Source organism: Muscardinus avellanarius, assembly GCF_963383645.1.
Source record: "Muscardinus avellanarius genome assembly, chromosome: 8".
Lineage (NCBI taxonomy): Eukaryota > Metazoa > Chordata > Mammalia > Rodentia > Gliridae > Muscardinus > Muscardinus avellanarius.
In genome coordinates this window covers 10,260,673-10,280,686 of record NC_137794.1, presented here as the reverse complement: position 1 = coordinate 10,280,686, position 20,014 = coordinate 10,260,673, and the positions used below count along the sequence as shown (strand labels likewise).

The 20,014-nt window shown below is 45.0% G+C and overlaps 1 protein-coding gene across 1 annotated transcript; it reads left to right on the top strand.

The window, feature by feature from the left end:
• Positions 1–6,309: 6,309 nt before the first annotated feature.
• Positions 6,310–16,171, top strand: IL17F (interleukin 17F; the record flags this gene model as incomplete). The annotated part of the gene is made up of 5 exons (XM_080700063.1): positions 6,310–6,343; positions 8,778–8,945; positions 13,952–13,973; positions 14,064–14,336; positions 15,934–16,171. The coding sequence occupies 5 exons, from the start codon at positions 6,310–6,312 to the stop codon at positions 16,169–16,171; spliced, it is 735 nt and encodes a 244-aa protein (XP_080556189.1).
• Positions 16,172–20,014: the final 3,843 nt, after the last annotated feature.

Sequence of the window (20,014 nt, the reverse complement as noted above, 5' to 3'; positions counted from 1 at the left end):
ACAGTCCCCACAGGAGCCCACATTACCTTTTTATAGTAAAACGCACTCCCCTAGGTGGAGTCTTATTATGGTAAGGATACCTGCGACACATGAGAAACAGCTCAGGCCAACTGAAATCCCACCTCTCCCTGCGGTGACGTCAAGAGACAGACTTCCTCCCTACCCTGCAGAAGCCACAAAAGCATCCTCCTCTGTCCTCTGCCGAGCCAGCCTGGGTCTCTGTCCTGGCTTGAGCAGAAATTTTTAATAAAGCCTTGCCTGTGTTTAAATTATTTCCAGGTCTATCATCCTTTCTACAACTCTAGAACAGAGAACTCAAGGTTGGTTAGCATGGTACCAGTGTTCAGAGATAAAATCAAGACCTTCCCCAGAGGCTGGCACTCTCAGCAATGTTAGGAATCTGGCCCAAGGGCAAATAAACCTTTTCAGCAATGACTGATGTTTGCTATTCAATACTATCTGCGATTCAGAGTTAGGAAAGTGGCTTCATATTCTTAACATATAGCAAGTGTAGAAAAGGCGACTTTTCATCATTAAATAATCTTTCAGAACTAGAGGTAAAAAATTGGCAGACTAAGGTTTCTAAAGAGCTGTCATCAAAACTACTTGGCCTAATTTTGTTTCCATTTATTTGGTTAATGCAAAGGTAAATGCATATAAGATAATGTGTGAAGGCTCAAAGGCACTCAGAATCAAAAAGACAAAGGCTGGTTTTGTGTCTCATCATTTTCAGAGAGCAGGAAGAGGTGCTCAGGTGTCTTGTCCCCAATCCCAGACACTTGGAAGATACCGCTGTCTTTGTAAGTCTGATCCTCTGACAAGCCCCCACCTTTCCACCATGCGAGCACCCGTTCCCTATATTTTACAGCTCGCAACTCAGGAACATGAGTTTTCCTTCTCTGGGCTTGGAGTCAGAAGACTTTTGTTTGGATTTCAGCTCTGCTTTTTAATAGCTGTGTGGCTTTGGACAATTTTCATGTACTTTTTACTTACTTATTTTCCAAGTACTGAGGGACTGAACCCAGGGACACTACCACTGAGCTCTTAGACCTTTGTATTTTTTATTTTGAGCTAGGATCTCTAAGCTGCCCAAGCTGGCCTCGAACTTGCAATCTTCTTGTCTCTGTCTCCCTAGTCACTGAGATTACAGGTGTGCGCCACTGCCTGTGCCCAGCACCCTGGAGCTCTTTAGATCTCAATTTCTTAATTTATGCTATGGAGAAATTTATCATAATCTCATGGGATTTTGGTGGGAATCAAATAAAAAAAAGTTCATGGAATGCTTTATGATTTGTATGCTTTGTCTACAATGTATGGTTATTAATATAACCACTTTCCTCTCTTGTTAGCATTTTGTTAAAAAGTTATTAATGTTAGCCGGGCGTGGTGGCGCACACTTGTCATCCCCGCCCTTGGGAGGCTGAGACAGGAGGATCGCACGGGTTCGAAGCCAGCCTCAGCAACTTAGTGAGGCTCTCAGCAACTTAGTGAGACCCTGTTTCCAAATAAAACTATGAAAAAAGGTCTGGGAGTATAGTCCGGAGGTAGAAAGCCTCTGGGTTCCACCTGCAGTACCACCAAAAAAAAAAAAAAAAAAAAGTTATTAAGGCTAGACCAAGGAAAAATGGCCCAGGAAGAGTTTGAAAGAGGGATCCCCTTAGTGGTAGCTGGAGTCTCTCCACTTGTGGCTATCAGTAAGAAAGTAATTCAGCCTCCAACCTCAGCCCAAGGTGGTGGTGGGAATCTAGGGAGGATGGACCAGATGATTTCCAAAGATCTGGGGAGCTTCTGAAGTCTGTGATGGAGTGCACATCAAAGGCGAGATGTCTCGCCTGCCTTGATGGCTGAGCGCCAGGTCTAGGGGTGCACTGTAGGGTACCCAGTGGCATTCTTTTCTGAGTTATTTGCTTACCATAAAGCTTGCATAAATAACACACAGTCTCTAGGAAGCCTTTTCTCTAGCTTTATTAAGTGGTGGGGTCTGCGTGGCCAAGAACCTTCTCCTAGTCTATTTTTTCTCTGATGTCCTTTCTCACCCTCTTCCTTTGACCTCGCCTGGGGTCAAATGGAGCAGGGAGACCAGTGGAATGAGCCCCACGTGATCGGAAGCCCTTGCCTTCTGCTCCGAGAGCCCAGATGGCAGGAGGAGGATGCCCGGGTTCTACTTTTCCTTTCCAGGTGGCTTCTTTTTATTTCCTTCTGATTTGCACACCATTCAAACCCTCGCCTCTGCAAAGATGAAGGCTGTCATCACAGGAAGCCCGTTGCGTCCTGTACCCGCTGGCATTTCTACCCCAATTAGGGGAACCTGAGAATCACCATTCTGAGTCACATCCACGCCGGAGTGAAAGTGACACATTTCTCAGAAGTGTCACCTCCGTGCTCTTCTTGGTCTTCCTTTTATCCCTTTTATTCTTATTTTAATCTGGAATCGTATGTAGCTATGGCACCTAGAATTTTTAATGATTGGAACTATGTGATTCTTTTCCATAGAAAGAGGGGGAAAGCTGAAGATGGGGACAGAAGCTACATTATCCCACCCATACACCCATGTGCACATTTGCACACTTACATACATTCCCCCACGGCAGTCTTCTTCCTCCTCTTCTCTCCCCTCCTCCTTCTTTTCCTTCTCTCTCTCTCAGCTTTCCCTCTCTTTTTCCTTTTCTTTTTCTTTTTGGTTTCCGTAGGATCCTAAAATTCGAAGAGACCAAAGAATTTGCCTAGTCCAAAACCCCTAGTGCGTGCCCCATCCCCTGAACATCACCGCCAGGGGAATCACCAGATCAAACCTCGATGTGACCTTCCAACGACAGGCCAAGTCCTCTTCCTTTGGAGAAACTTGCAAATATTTGGAAATACTGTTCTGTGCCTGTAAGTTTTCTCCTAAGTATCTCCAACTTACCTGATATATTAAGAATTGAAAGGAACAATAAATTACAGTCTTGATGTCAAACCAGGTGACTTTTATTGAATGTTCACTATGGATCAAATAATTTGCTAGGGGCGTAGGAGTGGTGGGAACACGAAAAAGCCCAAGTGAAGAGTTCAAGATCCAGAAAGAAGATTAGGAACAAACACTCGAAAACTTAAAAAGCCAAAGCCCACACCAATAGCCATTTAAGCGGGCAGGTAGGAAGTTGTCTCTGGTTAACGGCTAAATGAATCGTCAGGAGAGTAAGCTGAGAGTTCAGACGAGGGAAAGACACAAGTAGATTTCGTGCGTGTTACTGGAAAGACACGATGTGGATTTTGTGAGCCTAGCTTTGAGCTACGCTCCCAGCCCTACTTGATTTAAAGTGGTTTCACTACGTTGTGGAAGGCCTCAAACCTGCCATCCTCCTGTCTCAGCCTCCCAAGTACTGGGATTCCAAGCGTGCATCACCATGCCTGGCTCACAAGTGGATTTTGAATAGAAACAGATGTGGTGGAAAAGGCTGGAGTCGGGGGAGAACCCAGAGGAGCAGAGGGAACAGAGTGGTCATCCCAGGGATGAGAAACCAACCGAGAGAGGGCGAGGACTCAGAAGTACAAAATGTTTTGTGGAGCAAAAACTGACAATTGAATTTACCTCCCAGAAGGTTTGGGAAAGTGGTCTTTAATCAATGAATCTGTGCCAGGCGTGGGGGCGCACGCTTGTAATCCCTGCGCTTGGGAGGCTGAGACAGGAGGATCGCACAGGTTCGAAGCCAGCCTTGGCTACTTAGTGAGGCTCTCGGCAACTTAGACCCTGTTTCCAAATAAAATATAAAATAGGTCTGGGAGTATAGCCCGGAGGTAGAAAAGCTCCTGGGTTCCACCCTTAGTACCACCAAAATAAATAAATAAATAAATAATTGAATTTGCCTCATGAAAGGTTTGAGAAAGCAGTCTTTAATAATTAGGGTGGGGATCAGCATGACATTTGGGCCCAGACATAAGAAACTGGTAATTTCATCTAGGGATAAGAATGGAGTGAAACATCATCCTCTGGGCCTGACTTTCCATCCCAACCCACCACCCTAAAATTTTATTAGTTACCAGTAGAATGATTTTGGGGGGAAAGTACAGGGGCAGAATTTGCTGACCCCGGGTGCCTGCATAACCCTGGTAAAAAGAAGCTGAGGAGAAACTCTGGTGGGAGGAAGCCAGGAAAATTCGACAGTGTTCCACAGACGCTCAGCTGGGCTTTCCCCAGGCATCGCACCCTGGCCCGGGTGTTGACTAATTACATCCACCTCAAGGCAGGAAATGGGGCTGGCGCTGAGTAAGTGCGTCTGCAGGGCCTGCAGTTCCCAGGATGAGCCACCGCTCCCAGGCCACTGCGGAATCTTGGCATAGAACAGCCCGGCTGCCTTGTATACGCCTCACCTCCGTGTTGGCCGAAGAACCTTCCAGATATTGGGAGGGCAGGTGTGGTTCTTAGCTCAAAGGAAGTGAACCCCCTGGATTTCAGGTTTACTATTTTCTTACCCCAACAGCCGTTCAAGGACACTCGATTGTTCATTTCTCATTTTCAGAAAATGTAATGCGTTCAGTGAACCCCGTTGCCGTTTTCTGGGACGCCTGACATTTCTTTTTCTAATGATCCTAGTGCCGAGCATCTCAGACTTGCATGGGATATGAATCACTTGGGCATCATGTGAAAATACAGTGATTTGGTAGGTGTGGAGTAGGGGCCGGAGGGGACCTCTATTACCAAGCTGGGTGTCGCTGGTCCTGGGCCCAGTGCCTGGCCAGCGAGCTCCCCGCAGCTTGCGGGGCGCGGGCCAGTGCTGAGCTGCGCTTGCTGTCCTCCTCAGCGCTGCTCCACATCACGGGGCCCCATGACCATACATATCGCAAGCCTGTTTTGGATGTAAAAGGCGGGCATGGTGGCGCACACTTCCAATTCCAGCTCTTGGGAGGCTGAGACAGGAGGATCGCGCAGGTTCGAAGCCAGCCTCAGCTACTTAGTGAGGCTCTCAGCAACATAGTGAGACCCTGTTTCCAAATAAAATAGAAAATAGGTCTGGGAGTGTAGCCCAAAGGTTAAAAAGCCTCTGGGTTCCATCCCCAGCACCACAAAAAAACAAAAACAAAACTATTTTGTATGTAAAGAATTTTACCTTTGACTCGGATATCAAGAAAATCAGAGCACGATATAGACATGAAGATAATTTGAATATCAGACTCAAGACTTTTAGAAGTTCACCAGTCATCTTGGCTCCTAGGAGCTGTTACTACCATCATTCCTGACTGCTCCCCAAGGCCGACTCGAATTCCTGAAAAGTTTTATGGGTTTGGTAGTTCCTCTTTTTCTACTCTGAAATAAGCTCTCTCTTTGTACTTCCAAAAAGGTCCAAGGTAACAGAAATGATAAAGCCCATGTCTCTCCTCGATGGTCTCCTTCCTTCCTTCCTGTGCTGGGGATTAAACCCAGGACCTTGCACATTTGCTAGGCAAGTAGTCTGCTTTGAACTACATCCCCACCCTTCTTCTTTTTCAGATAGTGTGTGTGTGTGTGTGTGTGTGTGTGTGTGTGTGTATAATTTTTTTTTGCAGTTCCGAGGAAGGAACCCAGGGACCTTCTACCTCCGAGCTACACCCCCAGCCCTATTTTTTATTCTTTATTTTGAAACTGGGTCTCATTGAGTTGCAAAGGGCTCCACTAAGTAGCTGAGGCTGGCCAAAAACCGCGATCCTCCTGTCTCAGCCTCCCGAATGCTGGGATTACAAGCGTGCGCCACCATGCTTGGCAAGATAACATTTTTATTTTTCTTCCTTTGGCCCAGCACAGACATAATGCCCTGCTGAAACTTTTGTTATGGTAACACCTTCCTCCCAGCCATCAATTCTGTATCTTCAGCTATATTGGTGTGTTATGGTAGCACATCTTGATTAGATTCACCTTTTTTTTTTTTTGGTATAAGGATAAAACCTCTTGAAGTTATTTTTGTGTGTGTGGTTCTGGGGGTGGAACCCAGGGGCTTTTCTATCTCCGGGCTATACTCCCAAGCCTATTTTATACTTTGTTTGGAAACAGGGTCTCACTAAGTCGCTGAGGCTGGCTACGAACCTGTGCGATCCTCCTGTCTCAGCCTCCCAAGCGCGGGGATTACAAGCATGTGCCACCATGCCCCGCTTCTCTTGAAGTTTTGTAAAACTAAATATGTACATTTATACCATCAATATCCCCAACAAGTCCCTGTTATCATCAGTCTCATTGGTTAATGTGTGTGCGCTCATTTTCTTTTCATAACTAGAACTTAAGCTAATGAACCTACACACCGTCACCTGCAATAGTGGCCTCAACAGGCACACGGTGCAGCGCCAAGCTCATGGGTGGGCATGGCGACTCGCTGGTGTGAATGCGTCACCAGCTGTAGCCTTACCTGTGTGAGGCCGTGTGCCTCTCATTTCTGGAATGACAGATGAATCGGTGCTTCTTCCTGGGGGCTCTTGGCGTGGGATGTCAGCACGTCAAATGGAGTCTCAGTGCACTGCTGACACTCTGGCTGGTGACGGCGTGGATCGCGGGTGGAGTGCCTTCACCAGGGCAGCTGTGTGTCACAAAGACAAAAGCCAGTCACAGCAGAGCACGTGTGTGTGACTGTGCTCTGGCAGTAGTGCGAGATTTAAATTATTTACATAGTGCTCGATAATGGCTATCTTGGTTCTGTTTGAGCTTGGTGATATCCAGTTACTCATTTGACATCCTGATAAGATGGTTATTTGTACTCTGAGGGGCAAACTGTGACTGAAGGACTGGAGGTAGAAGTCAGAAGGGGCTCTCCCCTGCCACCCAGAAAGCCTTCTAGTTCTGGCACTAGAACGTGGCTGATGTATTCTTTCTTTCAACATGGCTGATGTATTCTTTTGTGCGTTGCAGTGTGGCTCTGAATGGAGACCACCAATTTATTCCAGGTTTAAGGCCTTTTTCATATTTTGCTTTGGTAGCAGAAATGATACAATCAGAGACAAAAGCCAACACATACCTTTTGATTCACGAGGCCGGTTTCATGGTGTGCACAGAAAGTCACACCTGGTAAGGACGTAGAATTCTCTAGAAGATGGGCTTTGGGACTTCAGTCTGGCTAGGGGACTTGTCTTGAGTCTGTTTTTGCATAGAAAATACATTGTTTTAATTTAGATTCTGCATTTGGGAGTATTTAGAGAAAGAAGTTGTAGAGATTATTGAGGAGAGGGTAAAGTTACTCCAAATCCATGAAGACCCTAGGGAACATCCTAAAACATACAAATAGGCATGCATGAGAAAGAGGAACCATAATCCAGGTGGCATCCCAGTACTTAGGAGGCTGAGACGGGAGGATCACAGGTTCCAAGCCATTCTCTGGAACATAGCGAGGCTCTAAGAAACCTAGTGAGACCCTGTTTCCAAATAAATAAATAAAACTGGACTAGGGGCATAGATTGAAGGTAGAATGGCTCTAGGTTCAATCCCCAGTATTAAAAAAAAAAGATAGATGAAATATAACCTCAGAGGCCAGGAGGAAGGGATGTGGTGAGATGGTCTGCTTGTAGGAGTTGAATTTCTGACTGATGTCTTAGAGGAGGGGTGCAGAGAGGACTCCATAGGCACGGAGCGGGGAAGTGGACAAAAGACCCAGGGGCACAGCGTTTGATCAGTTTTGGAGGTCTTTTCAACAGACTAAGAACAGCTGTCTCTTCAATTTCCTTAAGGAAAATGGAGAAAAGTTGTTAAAACATGTTAACAGAGAGAAATAATTTTGTATAGCTAAAATATGTTCTGCTTTTTGAAAAGAGCATGCATAACTTTAAAAGTGTTGTGTGTGTATGAGTGTGTGTGTGTGTGTGTGTGTGTGTGTTACTGGGAATGGAACCCAGGGGCATTCTACCTCCAAGCTACACCCCCAGCCCTATTTTTTATTCTTTATTTTGAAACAGGGTCTCACTGATTTGCAAAGGGCCTCACTTAAGTAGTAGCTGAGGCTGGCTGCGAACCACAATCCTCCTGTCTCAGCCTCCCGAATGCTGAGATTACAAGTGTGCGCCACCACGCCCGGCTTAAAAGTGGTTTTAAAAGAACAGGTTACTGTTTTTTTGAAAATGTCTGTGTATCCCCCCCCCGCCCAGGTATAATGCCTGGTATATAGCATGTGCTTAATAAACGTTTGTTGACCTGAACTGAACTTAGACAAAATTAGCTTTGCAGGTCATTTAAAATTACACTTCAGAGCAATTAAAAACTTCTACTTGTTAATTCATCTTATTAAAAAGCGATCCGCAGAGATACCCAAGATAATGTTATATGAAAAATGACTATTAGTAAGTACCAGTAGGAATCTAATCCTAGAGTTAAAAAAAAGAATTGGTTCAGGGGGACCAATTAGCTGGTGATAAATTTCAGAATCTTCCTCTGAGGTCATCCATTTCTTTGGCTTTTTTCCCCCCACCCATAAAATGGGGCTAAAAGTAATCTTGTTTAATACGAAGTCTTGTAAGGAAGACTTATCTCCTGTTTAAATCGTGGTTCTTATTGCGTGACTAGAAACTAGAACAAAACGTGTGACAAGGGGTGTTGGCAATTTGTGGAAAAGCCTAGAAGATCATGACAGGAATTCATGTGTCGCTCATCTCTGTAGTGAATTAGTTAAGGATTTCACTATCATTTGAGAGTAAGGGGCGGGGGGGGGGTGGAAGCAGGGTAGCAGCAGCAGATTTGGTCCTTTTTCCGTCATACAAAGTGTCTCCCCTTTGGTTCCCCTTCAGGAAGTGGAATAGAAAAAAAAAAAAACTGCATTAGTCAGTAACTCTGGGTCAACCACAACTTAAAGACAGTAAGCGGGTCAATCGAAACAAGGACAGTGATTGCTATAAAACTGACAGGTACCCCCGTCGACACACACAGGCGTACCCAGGGACACGACACCAGGAAGAGCTCCCTGCGCAGAGCAAGCAGCCAGAAGGGAAGGGCCATGACCAGCCTGCGAGGTCCAGCCTTGGTGAGTAGCGCTATTTCCGGTGCAAGGATAACAACGCCTAGGTTTTCACAAAGGCAGATAGCTAGGGAATTGGGCTTCACTAGAGTCTTTAAAAAAACTCTTTCTTTAAAAAACAAAGCTGACTGGCTCTTGTCTGGTAGACAGAAAGAAAATAGGACTAGAAAAGTTATAATGGGGTGCAAACTCTTAACTCCTTGCCTGACGGGTTCTGCCCAAGTGGTTATAGGATATGAAGTCCTGGGGATCACTGCTGGTTGGCACTCTCTCCTGTGGCCGCTTATTGTGTATGGAATTAGGTTGGCCTAAAACTCTTATTTCATGGTGGGAGCTCGGCCAGTCCTCCAAGGGATACGTACATATAAATTTAAACAAACATGGCTCTAGCCCCAAGCAGTCTAGTGACTCTCCCAAGACTATAGAAGTGAATGGAGAAAGTGAAATCACCCGGAGTTCAACTTTTGGGCAGCTCCCAGAGGAGGACAGTTTCCTGCCCTCTGACAGCCAGTTGTTTTATTTTTATTTATTTATTTTTTTGCATTATGTTATTCCTCTTAGAGTCAAGAGAGATAGTAGTGAGATGGAAATGTGCCTGCCTCCCTGGACTCTTGTCTGACATTAGTCAGACAAGACTAATGGGAAATATTTAATACAGTGGTGCATGAAGATGGGGCTTAGGAAACCATGGACCATTGTATTACCTCAGAGAGTTCTTTTATTTTCTTCTCCTTTTACAAGCTCGGCAACTGAAAAGGGCTTGGATTTCATAAAAGGCTCACGGCACATGACTACGGCCACACTTTTATTTTGTATCTGTATGTTATTTTAGAGATAACAAGAAGTGCAGCCAAGTGTAGTAGTTAGGAGCATAGGCTTCGGCGTCAGACAGACCTCGTTCTGCTGCTTGCTGGACGTGGGGTTTTGGTTAGTTGCTTGCTATCCCTGTGCTTAAATTTCCTCAGCTGTGCAGTGGAATAAAAATAGCTTTTCCCAGCTGGGAGTGGTGGCACATGCCTGTATTCCCAGTACTTGGGAGGCTGAGGCAGGAGGATTGCAGCTTTCAAGGCCAGCCTTATCAACTTAGCAAGGCCCTATTTCTAAATAAATAAATAAATAAATAAATAAATAAATAAATAAATAAAGCAAGCCAGGGGTATAGCTCAGAGATAGAATGCCCCTAAAATCAATCTCTAGTAGTTCTTCTTCTTCTTCCTCCTCCTCCTCCTCCTCCTCCTCCTCCTCCTCCTCCTCCTCCTCCTCTTCTTCTTCTTCTTCTTCTTCTTCTTCTTCTTCTTCTTCTTCTTCTTCTTCTTCTTCTTCTACTTCTTCCTCCTCCTCCTCTCCTCCTCCTCCTCCTCCTCCTCCTCTCCTCCTCCTCCTCCTCCTCCTCCTCCTCCTCCTCCTCCTCCTCTTCCTTCTCCTCCTCCTTCTCCTTCTCCTTCTCCTTCTCCTTCTCCTTCTACTACTGACATCTTTATAACATTTTTAAGGAAAGATTAATATCATTGAGAATCAATGAATCGCTATTCTGCGATAATAGGTCTATGTCTGCTTAACTTGTAGCTAGTTAGACACTGAGTTACACAACACTAGATAAAGGTAGAGAAAGCATTTGATGTGCTAATCATTAATATTCATATTACTATTATTATTATTATTTTTGGTGGTACTGGGTTTCCTGGAAACCCTTCTACCTCTGGGCTACACTCCCAGACCTATTTTTTATATTTTCTCATTTGGAAACAGGGTCTCTTAAGCCAGCACGGCTGGCTTTGAACCTGCGTGATCCTCCTGTCTCCGCCTCCCAAGCGCGAGGATTACAAGCGTGCGCCACCATGCCTGGCTTTACTATTATTATTTTTTACAGTAAAAAATAATAATAGTACTGGGGATGGAGCTCAGGAGCATTCTACCTCTGAGTTATACCCCCAGCTCTATTTTTTATTCTTTATTTTGAATCAGGGTCTCACTGAGTTGCAAAGGCCTCACTTAGTAGCTGAGGCTGTCTGCAAACCCGGATCCTCCTGTTTCAGCCGCCCGAATGCTGGGATTACAGGCGTGCATCACCACACCTGGCTTCATATTACTATTATTACCCCGAACTTTCATCAAGCCACTGAAATAGATAAGGCTTACTCTTCTTCTCATTATTATTGTTGTTGCTATTATTGTTATTGTTATTATTGGTGTACTGGGGATTGAACCCAGAGGCATTATACCTCCAAGCTACACCTCCAGCCCAATTTTATTTCTTATTTGGAAACAGGGTCTCATTAGGTTGCTGAGAGCCTTGCTAAGTTGCCAAGGCTGGCTTCGAACCTGTGAACCTCCTGTCTCAGTCTCTCAGTTACTAGTATTACAAGTGTATGCCACCATGCCTGGCTACTCTTCCCATTATAGAGATGAACAAAAGCTCAGTTAAGTAATTTATTTAACACCACTGAATACTGCAGACACAAGAACCGAGACATGAATCTAGGTTTTCTGGCACAGAATGCTTCTTTTTGAATGATTCAGAGGTAAGATTTCTAAATTGGAAATCTTTGTATAAGAGCAAATCTGTCGAGTGTTGTTGTGCTCCAAAGCCATTTGTATTTCTGGTTACTGCAGAGCAATCTTTTGGGTTGTCAGCAGGAAATGTGACTGATCAAGAGGCATTGGAGCAGAATTAGATATTGGGAAGTGTGGCCAGGAATGACATCCTCAATGGGTAGTTGGCACAATTCCTAGGAGTTGGTGGGTTCCCATTCCTGCCCGAGGAGGACTGAAGTTATCTCTAAACCCAAGGCCAGTGTTCAGATGGCCCCTCAACCAGGCTCAAAAGTAGGAGGAGAATGTTTTCATCCGTCTGCTACCCAGCGCTGGTGGTCTCTCTTTCATTGTCTAAAGAAGGAGAGGACATCTAGAGGGACATCTAATAGTATCTGTTTCATAAGTGGCAAAACAGAATGCAAGCCTATAAAATGCTCTGAACATCTCTGGAAAGAAGTGTTGTCTGTATCATTTTTAACTAACCATAGCTGGGTGTGTTGGTACACACCTGAAATTGCAGCTACTCAGGAGGCTGAAGTAGGAAGATTACAAGTTCAAGGCTAGCCTGGGCAACCGAGAGAGCTTCCTGTCTCAGCCTCCCAAATACTGGGATGACAAGATTGCGCCATCAGGCTCGGCTTAATCTCCACATTTTCTGATGGTGGACACTGAATCACATCAAGTAAGAGTTAGGGATCTGAGTTATGGACCCCCAACAATTGGCTCTAGAGCTCATGACCCGAGTCACCACACAGTAGAGTCAAGAACTCGTCTAATGAATGAATGATTGTGGGGGATGAAAGTCGAAGATGGCTGATTATCTTAAGGAAAATCAGCCTCAGGCTTTTCTGAGTCAAGACTTGCTTTCAACTTCTTAGCTGAAAGTATCAGATAGATAGTATCAGATAGGAAGTATCAGATAGATAGATGTACAGACTTAACATGTGTGTCAAAAGAGCAGCATGACAGCATTTTAAATAACGTGACAGCCGTGTTAGAATTTATGTGCTGTGTGTCTCATGGCCTTTTATCAGGAAAGCTGGTGATGTTTGTCAATCACTCTAGTTTGCTCCATAAAGCTGTGAGAGAAGCTTTGATAAGACTCTTAGTTTAGTATCAGAGACCTCAGAGCATCAGGTTGACACCAGGACCTTTCGTTGTGTGCGTGGCACAAGGGATTGAACTCAGGGGCATTCTACCTCTGAGCTACGCTTCCAGACCTTTTTACTTCTGGTTTTGAAACAGAGTCTCACTAGATTGCTGAGAGTCTTGGTAACTTGCCAAGGCTGTCTTTGAACCCATGATCCTATCTCAGCTTCCCAAGTACTAGGATTACAGGTGGCAGGCATCGCCATGCTCAGATGACACCATGACTTTTTTATTTACTCCTAACACTTCTTACCTTCAGATTCTGCAAAATAAAAAGTAAAAAGAGAACATTTTGAACTGGTATGTCCAGTCACCTTTTCTGCCTGAAAAGTATAAGCCTAAACAACCTTGAAACCACCTACCTTCAACTCTTAAGCATTCGGTGGCCTTGTCCACCCATAGAAAGGGTGGGTGGTAATGGTCGGGTGAGAGAGAAACAGTGGTCGTGACAAAGGATGGCTGTGAGATTTTTACCTCTTCTTTCAGTTAGATCTTCAGAGTTCTTTCTCTGTGCATTCCTGTGACATCAGATAAACCGGTATTTTAAATGTTAGTAAAATAAACATATGTTCCAGCGCTAAGGAGAAATAGTTTCTATATTCTCTGTTCCTGTGCTTCATTAGCGCCCTGCGTTTTTCAATTAGCGTGGGTAATTGGAATTTGGCTGTAGTTGGGTTTCATAATGTTTTTTTTTTTTTAATGCACCGAGCATAACTCTGCTGTCTAATTTAACTGTATAGATCTGTTCACTCACTCATTCAAGGATGACTTGTGGAACATGGGTACTACGCACATTCACCTGCTGGCTGTTATAAGCTAATGGGTGTCTATCTGACACGGACACAAGTGTTACATTTCTAGATAATATAAAATGCTGCGTGTGTGATAAATGGTAAAAGCTTTATTATTTAATGATGGCTGGCTGACTTCTAATTGAACCACGTCTGAGCGGGTAGGACTCAACAACCGAGGTGGAGCAATGTGTTCTGAGAGGAGGGATGGCTGGGAGAAGGGATCTGTGGAGCTTTGCAGGCTGTGAGGTTGGAGATACAAACAAGAGCTATTTAAACCTCTGTTTTTGACAGACATATAAGTGCCGCACATAAAACATTCCACTGACCCTTCTTAACATTATTATGAAGTGAATATTATTATCCAATTGGGAAAAGAGGAACCGGGGGCTTACTGAGGAAGCCAGGACAAAGATACACACAGCCCCAGACCCTGCCGTCTTTCTGTCTCTGTGTTTAGGAGCTCTTAGTCTGTGGAGGGGTTTGAGCACCAGGTTTATGAGGTTAGTTTTCTGTTTGGCACCCTGGTATTTTCAGGTATGACTGTTCCCATTTCCAGGTGAGGCCGTAGGGTCTAGAGAGAAGCCCCGGTCCCGTTAAGAGGATGGAAATGCCTAGCTTAGCTAAAGCATGCGGTATCTCAGGCCAGCAAGCCACACCAGAGCCTAACCAACTACAACCTGGGCGTCGGGATCTTTCAGGTCAAGACTCTGCTGTTGTTGGTGTTGGGACTCGCCTTCCTGAGGGAGGTGGCAGCTCGGAAAAACCCCAAAGGAGGGGCTGCTGCCCTCCAAAAGCCCGGGAACTGCCCTCCTCTGGAGGACAACAGTGTGAGGGTTGACATCCGCATCCTCAGTCAAAACTCCGGCGCCCCCATCGTCCACGACTTCCAGAACCGCTCCACCTCCCCATGGGACTACAAGTAAGTGCACTGGGGACAGAGCTGCGTACTCCCCTGGAAAACATGTGGGCTTAATCATCAAACAGAAAACTTGGATATATAGGATAAGTAAAGGAAAAAGCCCCCATGTTTGCTCTTTTTATGCATTATATAAAAAAATGGGTATGGAACCCAGGGGTATTATATCTCCAAGCTACATCCCCAGCCCTATTTTTTTATTCTGGAATTTGAAACAGGGTCTCACTGAGTTGTAAAAGGCCTCACTAAGTAGCTGAGGCTGCCTGCAACCGCTATCCTCCTGCCTCAGCCTCCCAAATGCTGGGATTACAAGTGTGCACCACCATGCCCGGCTGGGCTCTGTGTTACTCTTAAGAGAAGTTTCACTTTCTTGGGAGCTCAGCTTTTTTTTTCCTTTGTTTTTTCCCGGTTTCAGGTTAGGTCTGTCATATGGTTGAAGGTACTAGTATTTGGCTTCCATGTTCTTCTGGACTCCTACCTTTTCCTGCTTTGTGCAGTCCAGGTTGGAATTCCCAAACTCTCTGTCTGTGTTGGAAGAAAGGGTTCTTTAAGCAGCCCATTGGATCACCTCCGTGTGAAGAGAAGTTGGAAACAAAGGCCAGTTTAAGGAGATGCACTCAGATTAGTCATTATCCTTCTAGGTGAGGGGTGAGGGGACTTGGGGAGTGTAGCCAGCGTGCGAAGTGGCTGCTAGGTGGGGACCTTCAGAGTCCAGCGTTGTGACTTTTGTCTTAAGATATAGATCCTAGAACACCAAGCCCATGAACTCTCAAGTGTAAGCATGAAAACAGATTCCAGGGGCCATTAGAAGTGCCTTGACTAACTCCACCCTAACAGGAGCCCATACCCTGGCAAACTGGCTCCTTGACTTTGCTGCCTTTTTGACTCCAAGCAGAGGCGACTATTGAGAGAAGGTACTGGATTCACAGATATATGAGTCTTAGGTTTTCTTTTCTAAGCATCCGGCTTTATTGATTCTATGTTGGGAAATCTAGTGATGTTCAGTCTCTAGGTAAAGGACAATTATAACAATGACCGCACATAAAATGGATTAAAAGATCTATCATGAATCGAGGGCTAACATTTTGTATTGATTTATTAATTTACTTACTTACTTTTGTGGTATTGGGAATTAAACCCAGGTGCTGATATACATCTCCAGCCCTATTTTACATTTTAGTTTGAAACAGGGTCTTGCTGAGTGGCCGAGGGTCCTGCTAAGTTGCCGAGGCTGCATTTGAACCTGCGATCCTCCTATCTCAGCCTCCAAATGATTGAAATTAGAGGCGTGCACCATCACACCTGGTGAGAAGTGTTTTATATCCTTGTGCATCATCCAAAGTTCTCAACAATCCCAGGAGAGGATGATATATGAGAATGTCTGTTTCTCAGTTGAGGAAACTTCAGGCTCAGAGAGTCAAGCCACTGCCAGGGTTTGGCAGGCAAATCCAGGCTTTCTGGCTGCCAAGGCTGGGTGACAGGCCCGCGTTACCCAGAACCTCCCCTGTAGGTGAACGCCCAGTGCCGTGGTATCCTTACCCACTGTCCATCTTCCTCTGCCTTGCTTCACAATCTGCTTTGCCCCCCCCCCCCTCTGCAGCATCACCCGGGACCCCCACCGGTTCCCCTCCGAGATCACAGAGGCGCGGTGCAGGTACTTGGGCTGCGTCAATGCCCAGGGGCAGGAAGACGTCTCCATGAACTCCATCGCCATCCAGCAGGAGATGCTCGTCCTCCGGAGGGATCCCCGGGGCTGCTCCCACTCCTTCCGGTTGGAAAAGGTACTGGTGACAGTCGGCTGCACTTGTGTCACCCCCGTGGTTCACCACGTGTCCTGAGAGCTTCGTGTCAACTCAGCCGAGGAAGCTGTAGGCTCGCCGCCGTCTCTGCGACAAGTCCTGCCTGATCCCTGCTTCTCCCCACTTCACGGGACTCTCCCTGAGACACACATGAATCTCAAAGCTCTGTTTTAGACCTGGTGTTAATTTTGGTGTGCTTCCAAATTATTACATTGCCCTGATATGTTCTAATGCCCCAACCCCCTGATAATGGAGAGAGAAGAATTCAGGAGCCCTTGGCCCACTCTTTCTGTTATATGATGTTCACCTCTTACCCTGATCCGGTGCCATTCCCAGGGCACTGTATTGGTGAAATTGGCCTCTGTTTCATGTAGATGACAATTCAGAAAATATAATCATAATGTGTGTGTGGAGGGACCGTGTAGTGGGGCAAGTTGGTAAAAATGGGGTCAAGGATCTGGTCTGCGGGAAGAATTTGCTAAATATAAATGAGATTGGCTTCAACTACTAGGTATTTATATTTGTCAGGGAACTGTCCATGTATTTATGACCTATCGGTTAAATGTTAGCAGAATAATTAATATATCCATTATTAATATAATAAAATATTGTTAATTGAAAAATACCCAAGGTGTTTGTTTCTTGTACTCACAAACCTGTAGCCCTAAAGTTTTTAAGATTCGATGCCATCTTTCCTGTCTTTCACATTTCCTCATCAGGGCACTGATGTTAGTTATTTTATTATCATGGCGCTTGAGGGCCGGTTCCACGCAGCAAACAGCACCGACGGTCAGTCCTGGGTCACGCGTACTGCTTCAGCAGCCCCGCTACAGTATTTTCTACAGCTGTCGACTAACAGTAGTAGGCAAACGGGCCCCGTGTGGCTGGTTTTGGATGCTCCATTACAGTAGTAACAAGAGCCTGGCTGTACTTCAGAGGATAACTTTTGTAATAGTGTGCAAAAGGGCCCAGAAGTCAGGAGGCCAGTTAAAACTCAGGGACAGCCCGGCATGGCGGTGCACGACTGTGTTCTCAGTACTTGGGAGGCTGAGACAGGAGGATTGTAGGTTAGAGACCGGCATGCAGTAACTTAGCAAGACCCTGTTTCAGAATAAAAACGAAAAGGGCCTGGGGCACAGCTCAATCCTTGGTACCACCCCCAATACATACACACATACATGCATACATACGTACATACCAGGGAGAAGGGGATTTCTCTCTGCTGGTAGATTCACGTTAGTAGAGATGGTCGGACACTTATACATCACCTGGTCTTTTTCATTTGCAAGTGTGGCCCAGAAAAATTCTGTAACTTGTTCAAGGTCACTCAAGAAGAGGAAGAAACTTGGTTCACTGACTTCAAGTTCCTAATTTTTTATGTTGATTTTGTAACAGTGCTGTAATGTGTCCGATAAAGAACCATTTCAGTCTTTTCTCTGTATGGCGTAGGGCTGACCCTGGGAGAGGCCGACCTGGGAGAGAAGTATCTCTACAAACTACATCTATGAATACATTGCACCGGAGCCCCTGGAGGCCGGGCGCTGAGCCGGGCTCGCCAGCCCTGCACAGGCCTGTGGCTCGCGAAGTTGCACAACCTCTCCTGTCCACAAGGTGACAGACTGCACACATTGGTTCTCTGATTCCTTACCATAGGAAAGGAAAAAAAAAAAAAAACTGCGGCTCTAACAGGGCCCTTGTTTCCGTGGGGATTTAAGACGCCACTGTGCAGAAGGAGCAGGCTGTGTTCTCAGCTCTGTGCCCAGCTTTCTGGGACTCATAGGTCCCTTGTTCTGCCTAGCCTAAATCGAGTTGTCCAGGAGTTCACATATGATGTTTCCATCATCATGTGTGGAGGAAGAGCTTTCCTTTCCAGAGGAAAACTTGAAGGCACATAGCTCTGTGGCTATATATCTGCTATATATATATATTTCTTGTTTATGGAGGCTCTGCTGAGGGAAAAAAAAACCCCTATATTCTCAATTTCTCTCTGTCCCTGTGCCCCTTCCCTCCGTTCCGTCTCCCCTTCCCTCCCTTCCTCCTCCCCCTTCTTCCTTCTTTCCTCTCTCCTTCCCTCCCTCCTCCTCAAATTTGGAGTCACCTATATTTATAAGGTTACAAGTAGAAAATTTTACTTGTGATTTTTCCTTGAGGAAAATGGAAGTTGGTTAGTTTTTTTTTCCTAATAAAAGGAGAGGGAGGAAAAATGCATTTACTGATGTAGACAGTTCTTGGCGTTGAATCCTGGCTCTCCCATGTTCCGGTTGCATGGATTTAGGCAGCTGAGTTCTTCACAGAGTCACCTTCCTCGTATGTCAAGTGGGGGAGCGGATAATATCCATTTTAAAGAATGTGTGCAAAGTCATTAAAAATGTAATTTATGGTACATAATTTATGGACTTGCAATGGTATCCGGGAAATGGCAGGCCCTATAACTGATAGCCGCTATCTCAAAAGATGCAAACCTTCTGTCACCTTTTTGCTTATTCAGAGGAAACCCAGAAGCAACTTCAGCACTCGAGCACCACGGCTACGCCATTATTCCATGTAGTTGTCAAGCTAGTACCTTCCATTTAATGCCTACGTGCAAACATACACACACACATAGGTTTTAAAGTGCTATAAACAAAGGGTCTCTCTATACTAATAGATAAGTGGTTGTTTAAACTTTTCCATTTGTGAAAAGTCAGGGAAGCTGTAGATTGAATGCATTAAAAAAAATCCCCTCTGAGCCGGGCGTGGCGGCGCACGCTTGTAATCCCTGCCCTTGGGAGGCGGAGACAGGAGGATCGCGCAGGTTAGAAGCCAGCCGCGCTGGCTTAGGAGACCCTGTTTCCAAATAAAAAATATAAAAAATAGATGTCTGGGAGTGTAGCCCAGAGGTAGAAGGGTTTCCAGGAACCCCAGTACCACACACACACACACACACACACACACACACACACACACACTCACACACACACATCCTTCTGAGTCCAATCGTCTATGGTAATCACTTCCAGTGGTATAATTAGAAAGAAAAGTATTTTTAGTTCAATAAATTGCAGGAGTAATACACGGTCAGTTCAATAAGTGTGTGCTTTAAAAATTGTGACCGAGTGACCTACCACTGGTTCACAGGCAGCTATCAGTGGGTCCTGAGTTTTAGAATATTACTTAGTAGTCAAGGGAAAAAAAATATTTTTAAACTCTCTATTCCCTGGAAAAAGGAATGACCATGGCTTGTGTTTTAAGATGTTCTTGCCTGAAAATGTTCATCATATGTCTTCAATTGTGCTAACATCGTAGTAATACCAGAGGTCACAACATCACGACCAAGGATGCTGGAGTCAGATGCTTGTACTTCGGGGCTGACTAGTGCTAATGATTTGAGCAAGGGATCTATGTTCTTTTTGCCTGCCTTTCCTCAGATGTAAAATGGGCATGATGCCAGTACCTACTTCATGAAGTTTTTTTTTTTCTTTTTTGTGCTACTGGGAATTGAACCTGGGGACATTTTTACCTCTGAGCGACACCCCCAGGCCTATTTTATTTTTATTTTGAAACAGTGTCTCACTAGTTTGATGAGAGTCTCACTACTTGTTGAGGCTGTCCTTGAACCTGCAATCCTTCTGTCTCAGCCTCCCAAGTGCGGGGATTACAAGCGTTCGCCACCACGTCCGGCTTACATGATAATTTTAAACTTATTGTCTTTATTTCATATATTTCTAATGCTTCCATAACATTTTGACAATATTTTTTGGTGGCTGCCTAGTTCTTTGAAGTTGGTAAAACAGAATTTATTCAGTTATTCCTTTTTTGCACATATAAGTATTTCCACTTAAAAATTAGATAGTGCTAAAAGTTGTTTTAGTTACTTTTTAAAATTAAAAATTATGTATACAA